This window comes from Copadichromis virginalis, linkage group LG22 (assembly GCF_057382275.1).
Source record: "Copadichromis virginalis isolate Kocher_CV1m ecotype Utaka linkage group LG22, C_Virginalis_male_GT1.1, whole genome shotgun sequence".
NCBI classification, from domain to species: Eukaryota; Metazoa; Chordata; class Actinopteri; order Cichliformes; family Cichlidae; genus Copadichromis; species Copadichromis virginalis.
The window spans coordinates 7743611-7761876 of record NC_140638.1 but is presented as its reverse complement, the minus strand read 5'-3'; the positions used below and the strand labels follow the sequence as shown (position 1 = coordinate 7761876).

General features: G+C 43.4%; 1 protein-coding gene, 1 long non-coding RNA gene and 1 pseudogene across 3 annotated transcripts; 2 read left to right on the top strand and 1 right to left on the bottom strand.

Annotated features, from left to right (window-relative positions):
* Positions 1-178: 178 nt before the first annotated feature.
* Positions 179-10610, top strand: LOC146682609 (uncharacterized). Its single transcript, XR_014917439.1, has 2 exons — positions 179-790; positions 10039-10610. It is a non-coding gene; the product is annotated as an uncharacterized LOC146682609 (long non-coding RNA).
* On the top strand, positions 1751-8662 carry LOC146682610 (uncharacterized; annotated as a pseudogene).
* Positions 10611-11287: 677 nt separating the features above from the next.
* LOC146682608 (CD209 antigen-like protein C) lies at positions 11288-15698 on the bottom strand. Of its 2 annotated transcripts, none has more exons than XM_085446050.1 (7): positions 15638-15698; positions 15434-15514; positions 12611-12724; positions 12297-12383; positions 11907-12058; positions 11675-11799; positions 11288-11591 (listed from the first exon to the last, which is right to left on the bottom strand). In XM_085446050.1, the coding sequence occupies exons 1-7, from the start codon at positions 15696-15698 to the stop codon at positions 11387-11389; spliced, it is 825 nt and encodes a 274-aa protein (XP_085302176.1). In that variant the 3' UTR covers positions 11288-11386. The 2 variants fall into 2 exon arrangements, with proteins under 2 accessions (XP_085302176.1, XP_085302177.1); XM_085446051.1 differs by having other exon boundaries at positions 11907-12052; positions 12318-12383.
* Positions 15699-18266: the final 2568 nt, after the last annotated feature.

Below are 18266 nucleotides of genomic sequence, written 5' to 3'. Positions count from 1 at the left end.
CTCCACATCAGACTCAGGGCTCTGGACATCCTGTTGCAGATGAGGTGATGGTTGGTCGGAGCTTTTCTTAGACTGAACAGTTAAGGATCTGCTAATAGTTGATCTGCTGTGGAATGTTCTTTGTTTAAGAGTGTCTGTGTCTGCGTATATAAGATGTAAGGGCGGTGGCCATGAAGAAAATATAATCTGATCAAACATTATTCAGCTTTAAATATTGTTCAGCTTTAAAGTTACTGTGCAACTGTGTAATAAAAATGTGCTCACGACTTTGGCCTTGAGAGCGATAAGAAGCGATCGCCTCATCCTGCAGGTGCAAGATATCTGCAAGCGAAGAGACTAGAACACCCAAGGCCGATTTCCTTTTATGGAGTTGTTTTTCTGCTAATGCAGCACTTTCCTCACAACCCCCTCCTGTAAGTTTTAGAGAATATATACCCATCCTCACAGCAAATATTAGGAATCTCCTGATGTGAGCTGTGTTGAGAGATTGTCTCTGTCTCAATAAAAGTTCACTGATTCCCCATCTGCAGCAGGTGTCCGGTTGTCTTCATTCTCCGCCAGCCTGGTTAAGTCAATTCCTCCTTAACATCTAAAAGAACCTATTTAATGAAGGAAGACGGGTTCACTTTGTGTTTAATATTATTCTATTGCTGTTGTTGTTTTTTTTATATCCTTCAATTGGCGTCACGGAACAGGATCCGCTCCAGGTCAACTGGAACGGATGGGAGGACATCGGCCGTGGTCTGAGTGAACGGAGTTTGGACAAAAGCTGTGTGCACACAAAAACAAGGTAAGCAGACCTTTTATTTCTGCTATATTGAACATTATAAAAATACTTAGTGTCCAAACTCCTAGTAATTCATAACCAAAATTGTCTGGCTTACTTAAGGCTTGTTGAGAATCAGACAAGTGAATAAGAGATAAGTGAATAAGAAATAAGTGAATAAGTGAATAAAGATAAGAGTGAACTGAGGTCTGACCACGGTTGCAGCCGACGGGTTGCTCTCCGGTGTCGGATAAATACCTCAGTGCAGGTCTGGGACCTTGAAAGGGTTTATTAGTAACGCCTTTCTAAACAAATTAAAAGGTTAAAGGCCTTGAGAATATTTTTTAGTAATATTCTCTAAACTACAGAAGGGTTAGGAAGGCCCAGAGGACTTTATTAGAAAAGATCCTCTAAAACTTAAAAAGGAGAAGTACTGGTTGGAGTCCAAAGGAGGGGTCCCTTTGATCAATAGGAGAAAACGGATCTCTTCTTAAAACCCCGATGATTTTAGTGTTTTAAATGTTTTGATGTTCTGTTTGATATTGGACACACATAAATACACGCTGAATGCTTGCTGTGGAACACTGGGCAGGACAGTTTGGTTCTCCGTTGTTCACAGATTACACAATTAAAGGAACTAGGTTCCTCTTTTGGTTAAAATAATACACCACACATAGAATTTTTTTTTACACATTTATTACATACATAAGGAGGGTAATGAGTGACTGCAGGTAATGTATGAAGTGTGAATGAGACGTGTGAACAAGGTGACAACCAACTAGCACCCCTATCAGGAAGCTCTAGGCAAGGTTACCCGCCAGACTCCGGTTTGGTAGAAGCTTGGTAACACCTGAAGGGATATTTCAGTGCTGACTCACCTTTAAAGCAGCGCCCCAGCTGTTAGTGCCTAACAGAGGCAGAAACCCAGCTGGCCCAAATTCTCCTTTAAAATCAATAAAAGAACACTCCTCCATTGACAGTAAAATGGATGGAGAATTAGATCGAGAAACTAATGATGATGGTTGGGGTCCCGGTGTTATTCTTAGCACATTGGGAGAACAATTAACATGTGTTGAGACAGTCATCAACTCCACACACCAGCCTAAAGAAGCAAAAAAGCAGAAAGAGTCATTGAGGAAAACAGCTGAAAGGTTAATGAAAGAAAAGGGAAAGGACGAGGGGAGTAGTGGTAATCGGGGAATAATTTGGCAGAATAAGGCTATGCAGGCAAAAGAGAAAGAGGAAGAAGCCAACTCAGCAGCAGCAGGTGCAGGTGTGATGAGCGGGGTGAGACACAGAAAGGAAGCAGATAAGCACGCAGGCCGCAAAGCTAAATTTAATCACTGGGTGTGTTTATGGGAAACTGCAAAACCACACATGAAGAAAAATAGGTCTCAGCCACCTCCCTATTCTGCCTCAACTCCTCCCTCAGCAGGCATATATCCGGTACTTAATATCTCTGGTGGAATAATGACTATTGGAGAAGAACCGCCCGTAGCTCCAACTCCCATAGATACCAAGCATTTTTGCCCAGGAAGCTCCTCTCTGTCGGCGACATCCTCAGCTAGTAGTAGAGCCCCCTCTTCTATGTCCCATTGTTTTGGAACCGGATCTGAGGGCCTAACTGACCCATTTGCGAGCGCACCATTTGCGGTTCGAATGAACAGACAGGAACCCACTGAACAACAATTAACTGATCTAGAAGCAGCATTACGCAGCTGCTTAAATGAACATAGGTCAGTGGTCCAGGTGAATAATCGTGTTGCGTCAGCCCCTCTTTCCCGGTCCAACCCCTTTGCCAGCACTCCTGTCGCTGTTAAGGGAGATCTGACCGCTACTGCAAAAACTGAGCCTGGCACTTCACCAAATGTCACAGTTACCATGTCTTTGGTGGGCCGTCAGGATCCGGAAACACAGATGAGTTTAGCCCACGTTTTTGCTGACACTGCTACCCCACCAGGCGGGGGAAAAACTGAGGATACTGATGATGAACTCAGTGACCTTAACAATACACCCCCCTCTACCCCTCCCAGTTTAAGATATCAGACTAGATCTAAGGGCCCTGTGCCTCAGCCTCCAGGCATGTTTCCCCTGGTCCAGACTAAAGCGCAACGTAGACCAGTGTATCAACCTTATTCATTCGGAGATGTCCAGGCCCTAGTGGACAAACTCCCTGACATAATGGAGGGAGGGAATGCCTGGTTGGCTGGTTTGGATAAATACACAGCTGGACAGGACCTCGCACTGGGAGATTTTAGAGCTATTATAACTAGGTGCACATCCCGATCTCAGGCAGCGGACCTGGAACAAAATGCGGGTACTACCACGCATGAGAACGAGGTGCCACTAATGCAGGCCTTGAGGTTTATTGGACCGGCCCTGCGCAAACAATTCCCACCCAAAAATCAAGGCACCTTACAGAAATTTAAATGGGAGGGAAAGCAAAATCCCACCCATTATCTAAATCAGGCTGTTGAAGACTGGGTGAACCATACAGGTCATCACCCCAGTAGGACTTGTTCACAGAGCATGTGGTTTAGAAGGGCGGTGCTGAGGGGCATTCCGGAGTCAGTAAGCCAGAAAATGGAGGATAATCCTGATTTGCAGGACTGTGACTTTGCAATCTGGAAGAAACATTTGATTTTTAATCTTAACAAAGTGCAGATTAAGTCTGATGATAAAGCGGAGAGCGTCGAAGATTTACAGTTGCAACTGTTGAAGGTTCAGCTGCAGAAAGCTAAAAACGACCTGGGTGGAAAAGGTGACAAGCCTAAAAAGCAGCTTGTGGCCGCTGCGGCTCCCCCTCCTGGTCCAGTTGCCCCTGATTTGTATCCGAACCCATGGCCAACTGATCCACAGCCCCCCCAGTATGGTGCTTATCACTCCCCGGCCCCTTATGGGCAGAGAGGTTCCCCATTTGGAGGAAACAGAGGTGGTTTCAGGGGAAGGGGTCAGATGGGAGGTGGTAGGGGAGGCCAGATGTATGTTTGTTTCCGGTGTGGACAACCTGGACACTGGGCTAAAGCGTGCCCTTTGAACCCGGCTGCTGGAAGAGGCAGGGGAGCCCGTGGTGGGCCCTATCAGCATCCTGGCCACAGAGGTGGACCTCGTGGTGCTTTAGTTGAAGTGCCCCCGGCCCCACAGATGCCTGTGATGGGGTGGGAGTACTACGAGGGTGGTCCCCAGCTATAGGACACCCCACAGACTGCCCAGGACGGTGAAGGGACAACGGCGGACCCTATGCTGTCCATAACTGTAGATAGAAGAAGAAGCAGCTTTTTAGTGGACACTGGAGCTACGTACTCCACCATTAAGGATGTTGCTCGTGAAAGACTTACTGACAGAGTGATTACAGTGGTGGGCATATCTGGGGAACCTAAAACTCTGCCTTACACCGTGCCCCTACCCACAAAGGTTGGAGATCAGACCTTGTTACACAGCTATGTTTGTTCAAAACAGGCGCCTGTGAATTTACTGGGAAGAGACTTGTTGATTAAATTAGGAGCCACAATACTCTGCTCTTCACAAGGCCTAACTGTGACTCTCCCTAGTGGGGTTGTAATTCCCTGCTCTGATGGGCCAGAGGGAGGTGGTCAGTTTCTGCTGCAACCCTCCTCCTGTTTGACGGACTCTGCTGACATCTACTGGGCATTATTGGAAGTTGAAACACCTGCTGAACCAGGAGTTTGTACTGCTTTTCAGCAATGGCGGCCGTGGCTCTCACTCCTACATCCTTATGTCCCTCCCCCTGACCCACCTCATGTTACACTGTTTTATGACAGGCATGACACCACCTGGTACCAGCACATGTTCCAAGAGCAGTGTGAGGGGCGGGCTTGGTCTCTGAACATGTCGTGCATTTTTGCGGCACCGGAGGGAGTGGCAGCAGCGGTTACTTTTACAACAGATCAATTACAGTGGTACATGATGTCTGATGAGGCAGCTCCCCATGTGTCACTGGCCTTACATCCTGGACACCAGGCTAAGGAGCTGGGTGGAATGGTTAAACGTTCCCTTGCGGCCACTGACTGGACACCTACAAAACTCCCACAGGTTTTGTTTTCTCCATCTACCAACACATACCAAATTTTAAATGATTGCTTTAATTCCTCAACACTGCAACATAGAGTGGTCAGCGGGTCACATGGCAGAGAACACACAGACCACTGTGATGCTGCGCCTTTACTCGACTCTCTTCCAGATTGTTTGTGGTCCCTTGGACCCACAGATGTAGGTTTAGTTGATGTGGAGCCAGTCTCTTTTCAACTGTCATCTGCTACCCCTTTGTGGCAGCCTCAGTACCCACACAGACCGGAGGCTGAGGCTGGGATTGCAGAAACAATTTCTGGTTTGGTCACTGCCGGTGTCTTGGAGCCCTCCTGCTCTAAGTGGAACACGCCCATCCTACCCGTTGAGAAAAAAGGCACGGGGAAGTTCAGAATGGCACATGATTTGAGAAGGATTAATGCCTTACTTGGCACTCCTACTTTGCCTGTGCCTAATCCTTATGTTGCCTTGACCAACCTCCCACCATCTCATGCCTGGTTCACCTGCATTGACTTGGCTAATGCCTTTTTCTGCCTCCCACTTCGTGAGTCACTGCGTGACATTTTCTCATTTACATTTAGAGGCCGACAATGGCGTTACACTCGCTTACCACAGGGATTTGCCCTCTCCCCAGGACTGTTTAATCAGTGTTTGAAAGAACTTTTACAAACCAGCCCACTACCATCTGACTGTATGTTAATACAATATGTGGATGACCTTTTGCTGTCTGCCCCCACGGCTGACATCTGTTTGGAGGCCACCAGAGTGGTACTTCACCACCTGGCCAACACAGGTTTTAAAGTGAGCAAAAACAAACTACAGATTGCAAGAAAACAGGTTTCTTTTCTAGGCCGCATGGTCTCACAGTCCGGTATTTCCTTGTCCCCAGAACACAGGAACTCCATTTTGCACCATCCAAAACCTCTAACTGTAAAAGACATGTTGTCATTTTTGGGCCTGACTGGTTACAGCAGGACCTATGTCCCAGACTATGTTGGCCTTACTTCCCCTTTGCGCGCTTTGGTAAATGAACAAGGCATGAGAAACCTCTCTGCTCCCCTCTCATGGACTACAGAAACAGAACAGGCGTTTATAAAGTTAAAACAACAGCTTTCTGTCGCCTCTGACCTTGCTGTGCCAGATTATGCTTTGCCTTTTCATCTTGATGTTTCTGGAACTGGAACCCATATCAATGGTATCCTGTTCCAGAAAAAAGGGGGAGAGAGAAAAGTGTTGACATATGTAAGCGTAATGCTTGACAACACTGAAAAACGCCACCCACCGTGCACACAACACGTTTCTGGACTTGCAAAAATCATTCAGAAAACAGCACACATAGTGATGAACCACCCACTAAAAATTTTGACATCACACAGTGTGGTGGCCTACGTCTCCTCACAGGCCTTCACACTCACTTCACTCAGGCAGAGACGCCTCAGTACCATTTTGGAAGCACCACACATCACCTACTCACATGAAGGCATAAACATGGCTGATCACATGGGATCGGGGGAACCACATATGTGTGAAGAGGTTGTGCAGGTACAGGAGAAAATCAGGCCAGATTTGCAGGCAGAACCTCTAATGGATGCAGAAAAAGATTGGTTCACAGATGGATGTTGTTTCAGAACTGAAAGTGGAATGTTGAAGGCTGCATGGGCAATAGTGGAACAGACAGACATGAGATGGAAAACAGTGAAAGCAGAGCAGTTGACAGGACAACAGTCTGCACAGAGAGCTGAACTGAGAGCGGTGATTGAAGCCTTAAGGATGGGAAAGGGACAGAAAGTGAATATATACAGTGATTCAGCTTATGCTGTGGGAGCAGTGCATGTGGAGCTCAAGCAGTGGCTAAGAGCTGGTTTTTTGACAGCCAGCGGAAAGCCTATTAAACATGAGATAGAAATGAGGGAATTAGCGGAAGCACTGTTGTTACCTGTTAAGGTGGCAGTGGTAAAATGCAAAGGACACAGTGCCGGATTGGACTTAGTGGCATTAGGTAACAAACAGGCCGACTTAGTAGCTAAGCAGACAGCTGGTTACTTACCCTCCCTGATTGTGGTAATGGACCCAGAAGCTACACCCCCTCCAGAAAGACCACCCATACAACTAGGCCTAGCCACAATCAGAGAGTTACAGGACAAAGCCAGCCCCCAGGAAAAATCATTATGGGTAACAAGAGGGGCCACAAACACAGATGTTTGGCGTGGCCCAGATGGAAGGCCCATTCTACCGCCAGGGGTCAGACAGACAGCAATGGAAGAGGCACATGGAGTGGGGCATGTGGGACCTGCACAAATGATGAGGAACTTAGCCGCCTGGTGGCACCCTTATCTAAAAGACATGACAAAATACATGGTTAAAACCTGTAAGGAGTGCAACCAATTTGGAATCAAGCCCGCCTTCAAGCCAATAGCAGGGTACTTCCCCATCCCACTTTGCCCAGGGAAAGAAATAATCATTGATTACACAGACATGGTGGACAGAGTAGGTAGTTACAGGTACCTGCTGGTGGCTGTGGATGCATTTTCAGGTTGGCCAGAAGCCTGGCCGACAGCAAGTGAAAACAGTAGAACTGTGGTGAAGTGTCTGATTAATCATTATATACCACAGCATGGGTTTCCCGAGGTCATAAGGTCGGACAATGGTTCACATTTCAGGAACCACGATCTGCAGAGGGTTGAAGCCGCATTAGGTTTGAAACATAAGTTTGGCTCAGTTTACCACCCCCAGTCCCAGGGGAAAGTGGAAAGGATGAATCAAACTCTAAAAACTAAATTGGCTAAAATCTGTGCACAGACCAAATTAGATTGGGTTAAGGCATTGCCTCTTGCATTAATGTCCATAAGATGCTCAGTAAATCAAACCTCTGGTTACACTCCATTTGAGTTGGAGCATGGCAGGCCTTTTCCTGGCCCCTCCTCTCGCCTGTTAATGTCGGATGAAGCTGATTCAGACCTCGATCCGAGGACATATTATAACATGCTCCGCAGTTTTGTTGCCCAGTATTCCTCACAGGTCGCTGAAAGAAACCAGCAAGAGCTGAAAGAGGCGGCTACACCTGGAATGGACTACGTCCTCCTGAAAGTCACAAAGAGAAAGTGGGCTGAGCCTCGCTGGACAGGCCCTTACCGCATAACAGAGCGGACCTCCCACGCTGTCAGGCTCGAAGGGAAAGGTGACACCTGGTTTCATTACACACAGTGCGCTGCTGCCACCGAACCAGGAAGAACCTTGAGAGAGGTGCAGAAGGACCTGTCAGAAGGAGCTGCAACAGCATCACCAACCACTTGAGGGAGCCAAAACTCAACCTACAAGCCGGCTGGTTACAAAAGGGGGTGTTCTTCATACTGAACTAAACATTTTTATTTTTTCTATTTTTAACATCTTTTATGACTTTGCTTTTATATTGGCTTGAGTTTTTAAGATTTACATTTTACATTGCAATAGTTTTAACCGCTGAAAGCTCATTTAAAGTTGTGTCACTGATACTTTTTGTTGCTCTTTAACTCCTAGAACACGCCCTTGGCGAGGTGGGGGGAACTGGACCACCTTTCTGTGCCCCATCATCCTCTATTAGAAGACATCCAAGCTAAGTAAACATGTCTTGGCCCTTTCCCCCTGAAATGACAGGCAGGCAAAGATGTTGCGTCTTTGTTTGCTTCCTGGCCCTGGGTCTCATTCCCATTGGCATAATCCTGATCTGTGAAGGGCCCCCGACACTTCTGACACCTTCAAGTTCAAAAGCTTCGCCCCCTTCTGACAGTCCCAATCTGACAAATGTAGCCCCTAGGGTCTTGCCCACCACTTCCTCTCCAGTTTTGCCCACGCCCGATCCATTTAGAAAGAAACGAGCCGACCTACGGCTAGGGCTGATTTGTGGTGGTGGTGTGGCAATAACAAGCTATATGATGGTTTCCCTCGGGATGCGTCAGGTCTTTGCGCTCTCATAACCCTTATTTTACCTGTTTTAGTCACTCCAGTAGATCTCTCTATAGAAGTACACGAAGTTGGCCTCCCATCCTCCTCTGAACGCCGCTCTAAACGTTCTCTAATCCCAGGTTCAGCTCATAATCCAACCTATATTGATGCTGTAGGTATACCCCGTGGGGTCCCCGATGAATATAAACTGCGAGACCAGGTGAAAGCAGGATGGGCCTCGATACTTTGGATGGTTGAAATAAATGCGAATGTAGACAGAATTAACTACATTCACTTTAATGTGCAACTGTTGGCTAATTACACTCGAGATGGTTTTGAAGCTGTGCATGCACAGTTATCTGCCACTTCCCTAATGGCTTTCCAAAACAGGGTCGCAACGGATTTTCTCCTCGCAGAAAGAGGCGGAGTCTGCAGCCTTTTTGGTCAGGAGTGCTGTACCTATATCCCCAATAACACAGCTCCTGATGGTTCCCTCACTAAAGCTATTACTGGTCTCACAGCTCTTACTGTTAAAATGAAGGCACACTCGGGCGTTGATACTGCCATGTGGGACTCTTGGCTTAACATGTTTGGCAAATATAAGGCCCTTGTAGCTTCCATCCTAGTTTCCATCTCAGTTTTTGTTGCTATCCTAGTCACCTGCGGTTGCTGTTGTATTCCATGCATTCGATCCCTCTTCCAGAGACTGATTGTTACAGCTCTCACTCCTGAGGATAAGGATCTCGCCCGGCAGATGCCTTTATTGGCTAGTCAACTTCCCACCTCCTCGCCAACGGATGATGAAAACTCTGATCGTGAGGGTGACGAACATTATCGTCTTTCTCTTGTTTAAATGCTTTTAGAATGGTTGTTTCTCTGTGGTGTTTTGTATTAGACTTGTTATTAATTGTTTCCCTCACCCACCTCCTCTTGAAGGATATATCTGGTTGAACTGTGTCTGGTCGGGTTGTGAGGGTTAAGCGATGTTCTCAGGGTCTCCGGACTTAAGCCTGAGCGAATGTGTACTCCCACCACTGGATATAAATTGTTTTTTTCCACACCCCTTCCTCACGTTTTACCATATTCACTTTTGAATGTCCTTAGCAGTTACCGTTCTGGGTTTATTTTACGGTTGATTTATTCTTTCACATTTTCACGTTTACATCTCTCATTATTATAGTATACTCTGTACTCTCCACATTTTTATCATTACTTATGCTTTTTGGTTGCTGGGTTACAGGAACTGTACTGTTAATTTTGTGTCACTACCCTGGTTGCACTGACTCGTGTATCCTTGTGTGCAGGACAGCTGTTACTGCTTTCGTCGGGAACCGAGACTGCTTGCAGCCGACCCCTGGGCAGGGTGGTGCCTGGACTCTTTTCTCCTCATCTGCAATGACAGATAAAGACAAATGATAAGACCCGAGGAGTTTTTCGAGCCAGGCTTCGACACGTCTCTGTGTTCCTTTGAATGTTACTTATTTTTGTGTGTTGACCCATTTAAGATGGGTCAAAAGGGGGATTTGAAGAAAATATAATCTGATCAAACATTATTCAGCTTTAAATATTGTTCAGCTTTAAAGTTACTGTGCAACTGTGTAATAAAAATGTGCTCACGACTTTGGCCTTGAGAGCGATAAGAAGCGATCGCCTCATCCTGCAGGTGCAAGATATCTGCAAGCGAAGAGACTAGAACACCCAAGGCCGATTTCCTTTTATGGAGTTGTTTTTCTGCTAATGCAGCACTTTCCTCACAACCCCCTCCTGTAAGTTTTAGAGAATATATACCCATCCTCACAGCAAATATTAGGAATCTCCTGATGTGAGCTGTGTTGAGAGATTGTCTCTGTCTCAATAAAAGTTCACTGATTCCCCATCTGCAGCAGGTGTCCGGTTGTCTTCATTCTCCGCCAGCCTGGTTAAGTCAATTCCTCCTTAACATCTAAAAGAACCTATTTAATGAAGGAAGACGGGTTCACTTTGTGTTTAATATTATTCTATTGCTGTTGTTGTTTTTTTTATATCCTTCAGCCACAATTCAGAGATGGTCCTGGTGTGGTTTAATAAACACATTGCAATGTGTTTATTAAGCTCACTTCAAATCAAGCTCACTGGATGTGTTGCAGGTTATTGTTAAATTTTCCACAACAATTACCAGGAAAATAATCACATTGTAGACCCGCTACTTGGATTTATGATTTTTGACTTTTTCTTTGCTCACATCTTAATAGTTCATTGTGGCGGTGTATGGAGGCAAAAAACAAACAAACAAACAAACAGAAAAACAGTGTAGTTGTCCAAAATTATAGCCCTTACTATAGATTAACTGTAAAATGGACTCCAAGAAAGAAAGTAACAAAATAAAAATACGTATATAGTTAATATCTAAATATTATTTCCTTGCAACAAATATATTTCCTTATAACATATATTTCAGGGGTATCAAAAAAGTTTTGGGATGTTATAATTCCTTCAAGTTGTGCAGGTGCTCCCACATTTCTTGTATATATTAAACAATTCAAAAAGGAAAAATATCAGATGCAAAATATTACTCAAATTTTATTTTAATATGTTGATTTTATTCTGTTTGTGAGACAACTTAAAAATAAACCGCATCATTCCACTCTGGTGTTTATTAGACTGAACTGAATTTCAGTCACATACCTTTTTAAACTTTCCCCTTACTCCTGCTTTCTTACAAATACTTCTGTGAGGCTTTGAGCAAAATGCATCAAACCACCACTCCAGACTACCAGCTTCACTTTTTTCTCCCATCCTCACACAGTCCTCTCCATCAGGATGTTCTCCATGTGTCCCGTTCCAATTGTCTGGCTCCTTCATCCTCCAAAACGTCAAACTAAGATATGAAGAACAGACAGAACTGGTTCAGTGAAAGTTTAATACAGGAAATTAACAAATATATTTTCACAACAATCAAACCTTTGATTTAGTTGTGACCCATCCACCCACAACCATCTGCCCTCTACTGCTGAGTCTGTCAGTCCGATCCAGAACTTGTCCTCAGCTTCAGTCATTACATCTCTCAGTCTTCTGTTCAGGAAAGTCTGATCAGTAAAAGAAGATTAAAATTACCTTGTTATAATTTCTGTGATGAGAAGGTGAAATATAAAGATGTGCTAAAACATTTGAGAACGTGAAAAGTGTTTCATACCTGCTCCTCCCTGCTGTCTATCTTAACCAGGTCTCCTCTTTTAGCTCTACACTCATCTCTGCTCTTGTTCCAGGATGATTGACTGATGGAGAAGTAATAGCACTTTCCTCCATGTTGCTCCCAGCCTTCTTCACATTTATAACATGCTTGATCTTTGAAGAGATTACAGCAACGACTTAAGTCAGGTGGATGAAATCACTGTTCATGTTTGTGTGATTTGGAGGCAGCAGGAGGCCAACCTTTTTAAACAATGTGTACACTATAGAGGGCGAGTCAATCAGCAGTCCAAAAGTTTAATCCAGCGTTGCAACGTTGGAGTCTCTAATGCTTACATCCAAGCTCCTTCAACTACAATGGCCTAGATCACTGAGAACATTCACATACGTTTACCTGAGACATTTGTGTTTCCACTTTCATTTCTGTTTTGGAGATCATCTTGTTTTTTGAACATTTGCTTCAATCTTATGTTGTCAAACACTGATTAAAAAAGAAAAATACAAATTATTCTGTGTCATTTTTGTTTTTGTTTTACTTAAATAAGACAGATTCTTTTTGAATTCTTTCAAAATGTTCACAATTTTACAAAAACAGCTCTTAAAAAGTAAAAAGAAAAGTTGGAAAAAAACCCACATTATAAAGGCTAGTTATAAATTATACACCATGTGTATTTACTAGTAAGAAGAACTAGCATCGCATCCACTCACCAGTAACAACAAGACCAATGACGGCAGCAGCCAGTAGACCACTGACAACCAGCAAGGCCAATCTCTCTGTGGTGACCTTTGACCTTTTGCTCAACACATCTTGTTGGTACCCCTCTGAAAAGTTAGCAGAGAAAGAAATGTTATAGAGATGTGGAAAAAGTTAATAAATGTATAGTTTATACAAACCACACATATAAAATAATCATACTGATTTAAGACAACGATGACCTTTCAACATGTTTGAAAAATTATAAGTAAACATCAGCTACTATAAGGAGAAAAAGAACAGTGACCACAGTGGTTTGGCACTTTAACAAGAAGTCACCCGCTGACACATTAGTGAACAGCAAAAATGTTCCTCAAATGACTGTTTGAGGCTTGTTTCAAAAGAAAGCCATTCCCCATGTTTACAGCCTTGTTCAAATGTCAGTGCAAAATAGATTAAACTGTGAAATCTGATTATTAAAGAAAGTCTCTAGGTTCAGTAAAAAAAATATAAGCAAGTGTGAAGCAGATATGATCAACATTTTTTAAAATGCAAAATAAATTGCAGACATGGGCACACAGAGACACCCACCCACACGCTAAGCCAGATCTCACTCCTCAGAGCAATTTCCTCTTCTTTTCTTTTTTTAAATGTCGACTTCTCTTTCACACTTGCTAATTAGAAACAAGTATGAACTATATGAATAGAAATTCACCACTACATATGTTGTATGACTTTACTGTACTGCATTATCTTTGTTCAGTTGTCTGATGCATGTAGTTTAACATTTATCACCATTATGAAGCGCCTTGAGGCGACTTTTGTTGTGATTTGGCGCTATATAAATAAAATTGAATTGAATTGAATTATCATATCTCACATTTTACTTTTCTTAATTTCAGTTCTAGTTATTTATTTATTTAGAGCCACATTTCATGATTGTGTCTGAACACAGTCCGTCCTCAAGGTTTTGATGAAAGTAGAAAGAATTTGATGTCTTAGTGTTAGTGGTGAAAAAGATTTTTATTTATTTTTCAAAGAGTGATTGACCAATATTTTTCTGAGATATTGTATTTTGACAGGTGAAAAACATTTTGACTGGGTTTCTTTTTTCGGTAAAGTCACACTACTTCACTCTATTAATTAACTCTGATTGAAAGCACACAGCAAATTCAAAAGTGTTAAATGTTTTGGTGTTAATAGTCTTCTTGCAAAAGTAGAGTTAATTTTACTCTAAGTAGAGTCACATTCTTTTAATGTAACTCTGAGGTGTAAAATGATAGTAGTTAAAATCGAGTGTTAAAAATGAGTGTTTCTCTGTCAAATCTGGAGGTGTTACAATGGAAACATTACGGTAACTCTTGACCTCTTAACTCTGAACTCCTACAGGAGCTATGACACCAACAGAGTAAATTCACAGACTCCGCCCACAGCACCATAGGCTCCAATCGAAGCTGAAGTGAAGCCGTTTCAGAACATTTTGCTCTACATATTTGAGTTGTTTGCCATGCTTGGTAAGTCATTTTTTCAAAGATTGTTTCAATTATTTCTATTACCTTTTACTTCTGTGGCTCTTTGGAGTTGAGACAAAGCTGTGTGAAAGGCATTAGCCATGTTGCTCGGTGATAGCATAATATTCTGTTTTAGCTAGCTGAAAGGTATTGTTTGCGGGCAAATACCACAGCCTTGAAAAAAGCTTGCATGTGAATTTTCAGTCAAACTTTTGGTCAAATACACCTAAAACAATGTGTAGAATGTGAAATGTTGGTATAATGGTGCTACTTGAAGCCTGAAAACGATCGCCCATAAAAAAAAAACAAAAAACTAGCAAACAGCAGTAGCAGACGTCCTGACTGGATTCTACGTTAGCATAGATCCCTCCAGAGTTTTGTGCACACGGTTTAGGTAAAAATTAAAAAGGTTGAGGTTTTACATTTAGTTCAGTATTAACTGTTGCCTGTGTCTTTGTCTTTTGGGAAAATACTTTACACAAGTAATGGCTCAAAGAGGATTCCTTTTTCTTTTTTTTTTTTTTTACTGTGCTGCAATTGATTACTGGATTATTTATGCCATTAATTAGTGTCAACTAATTTTTATTCAATCTCCGCACAGGATATGCTTGTGAAGATGGAATATGGGGGACAGCAGAAGTACGTTGAAGTTTCACAAAGGGATGAATGAAGGACAAGCATATTGTATTGAAGAAATAAGTGATGAGAATGCTGTTATTTGCATTTACCAGCTCATCTATGTCAGACCTTTTGATAAACACAATTCTAATGAAAGTGAGAACATGTATACTGTTACATCTTTCAGAAAATGTTTTGAAATTGTGGTGCACAGTTCAGAATAAATGTTTTTCAAAAAACATTGCGTCTTTTTAGTAAATGTTTATTTCCAAAAGAAATTTCTAGAAGTTCAGAACAGTAAAATTCCCGCTTTTTAGAATTAATTAGAAGATAACTCTTACGTAGTTAAACTAAAATACTCTTTGAGAGTTAATATATAAACTCTTAACACCAAGTGTTAAATTATCAACTCCAGACAGATTTGGTGTTTAACACTAAATCAGAGTTAAGGTACCAACTCTCCAAAAAGAGTTAAATTAACACTCTCTGGTGTGGACCCATATAGACACTTTAATAGTGTTGAAATCAAATCCGACAGTGTTAATTTGGACATGCTGGATTTGCTGTGCAATACTGCAAAAACACACACACACACACACACACACACACACACACACACACACAGTCTGCAATCTGCATATGCGTATTATATAACACAAGATATAACTATGCAATCAAGAAAATCTATCATTACTGCTCCATACTTACCAAGTGACTCTGTTGTGGACCGCTGAGTCTTTGAGATTGTTACTTCAGAGTAAGTGGTGTCAGGCAACGAGGAAATGACAACTGTAACAAAAATATGAAACCAGATTTCTGCTCAAAGTGATGAAGCCTGGTGATTAAATGCAGGCAAAAAAAAGAAAAATAACAATTTTTAGGAGATTTTCTCCAATGATGAGATAAACTCACCATTAGCTTTCTTCTCTCTTGTAAACTTCACATCAGAGTATAGTACTCCAGCTTCAGACATTTTACTGTTGTGTGACTTTCAGTGAGTCTGAAAGAAACTTTTCACAAGATTCAAAATAGAAAGCATTTCCTGTCAAACAGAAAGAAGAGGAGGGCTTTAAAAACCTCCTGCCACAAAATGATTTCCGGTCTCTTAAATTCACAAACAGACATAATCCAAAATGAATTCCTATGACAAGAAATTTTCACATTGTCCAGTGTTGGTCTCGTGTCACAGACGTTTCAGGCTGACTCTGTCTAATGGAAACAGAAAGAGTCCTGTCCACCACCTTGATCTTGGGCTCAGCTTTCATTACTAACAAAATGGTCTGACACACACTGGTATCTTGACACAATCTCCCACTGATCCATTCAGCCACAAAAATCCAGCATATTTGTTTGTCGTTTAATAATGACTCAGGGTTCGTGAATATCATCGAGCATCATTTACTTCGAAACAAAGCAACCATTACACGTTAGTCATCACATTCCAGGGGGCGGGTCCCTTTTCTCTTGCCCCGTCTCACTGCGTGCATGCGCAGCATACTAATACGGAACAGGTATATTAAAGCAGCATTAATGAACAACATTGGTCAGATGTTCTACATCCCCTCTCTTTAGCTTATGGCTGTATAAACTGCTAACAACACCTTTAGCAATAACACATTAACAACATGTCCATATCATAACATTCTAGCCTAAACATTAACGAATTACTTCACACCTTGAACTGTGTCATTGGTAAGGACACGGTGAGCATTTAACTTTGCTGACATCACATCACGTGTACTGTCCACTTTTTTTTTTCTTTCGTGTTACAGTCCATCTCTTATGCCTTAGTGTTCATACTTGGGGTTTGGTTTGCAGACTCTCCCATATCGTGTGATGTAAGCATCACGTGCCGGGCGACAGGGGGACTGGACTGGGGCTTGTGTGAAGTGTTGCGTGTGGCTATGTGTTTGTTCGTCGGTGTGTGTCACGGGTTCTTGGATGTGCTGTGGGGAGTCAGTGGTTGGTGGTTGGGCTGCGGTGTAATCATCACGGGAATCTCCGTGTGGTGGTGGCGGTTCAGAGACTGGGAGGATATGTCTGCGGTTTCGCCTGTACTCTCCAGCTCCTGACTGGACGATGTACGATCTGGGCTCTTTGCAGGCTTCCTTGATGGTTCCTAAGGAGTCATGTCCTTGACGCGTTTGCATCCGCACAACCTCACCTGGCATGAGGGGGCAGAGGGGTCTGCTGGACTTGTCATAGTATCTCTTTTGTGCCTGGCGCTTGTGAAGTAGGTTTGTTTTAACTGTTTTGTTGCTTTTGGGGCTGGGAACGAGCAGACGTCTACACACGGGTAGGGTCGTGCGCGTCTGTCTTGACATCAGCCTTTCAGCTGGGGAACCTAGTGTGTTGTCACGTGGCACGTTGCGGAGATTGAGTAGGTTAAGGAAGACATCCGTTCCATCTCTCTTTGATCTTTCCATCAATTGCTTTGCACTGCGAACCGCACGTTCAGCCAATCCATTGGCCTGCAGGTATTCTGGGCTACTTGTCACATGAACAAAGTCCCATGCTGAAGCAAAGTCTGCAAAGCGTTGGCTGGTGAACTGAGTGCCGTTGTCTGATATTACTTTGTGCGGGCTGCCATGGACAGAAAAGTGTCTTTTGAGCTTTGTGATGACAGTGTTGGCGGTTAGGTCTGGAAGCAGGTCTACTTCGACCCAACCTGAGTAAGAGTCGACTACAACCAGGTGATGTTGACCGTTCCACTCGAAGATGTCGGTGGCGACGGTTGACCAGGGTAGGTCCGGCACTGGATGTAGCTTTAACGGCTCTTTCTGTTGATGTGGCCTTGTGCTGTTGCACACTGGACACGCAGCTGTTTCTTGCTCAATATCTGCTGTCATTGTGGGCCAAAACACAATGCCACGGGCCCTGCGTTTGGTAGCTTCCATGCCTGGGTGCCCTCTGTGGAGGATGACGATATAATCTTTTTGCAAAGATTTGGGAATCACTGTTTTCAGCCCTTTCATGACAATGCCATCTTCCAGAGTGAGTTCGTCTCGATATGGGTGGTATTGACGAAGTTCTGTGGGCAGCTGAGTTTGTCTGCAAGGCCATCCTCTCATTATGACAGTGCTCAGTTTCTGTAGCTCTGGATCTGAGGCAGTGTGTTCCTTTAGCTGCATCAGCCTGTAAGAAGAGATTTGCTGGATCGACATGATCTCGTAGTCAGCTGTTTCATCACTGTTCTGATCCGTCGAGGGTGTGGGAGCACGGGATAAAGTGTCGGCGAGGTACATCTGCGAGCCTTTTTTGTACACTATCTGAAAGTTGTACTTTTGTAGCCTAAGCATCATGCGTTGCAGTCTGGCTGGAGCTGAATGTATTGGCTTGTTCAAGATAGTGACTAATGGCTGATGATCAGTTTCAATTTGGATTTGTTTCCCATAGATGTAATCATTAAACTTGGAACAACCAAATACGACTGCAAGAAGCTCCTTCTCAATCTGTGCATAGCGCGTTTCTGTCTGTGTCAGAGTACGAGATGAGTAGGCAATCGGGGCGCCTTCTTGGAGGCATGCAGCCCCGAGTCCAT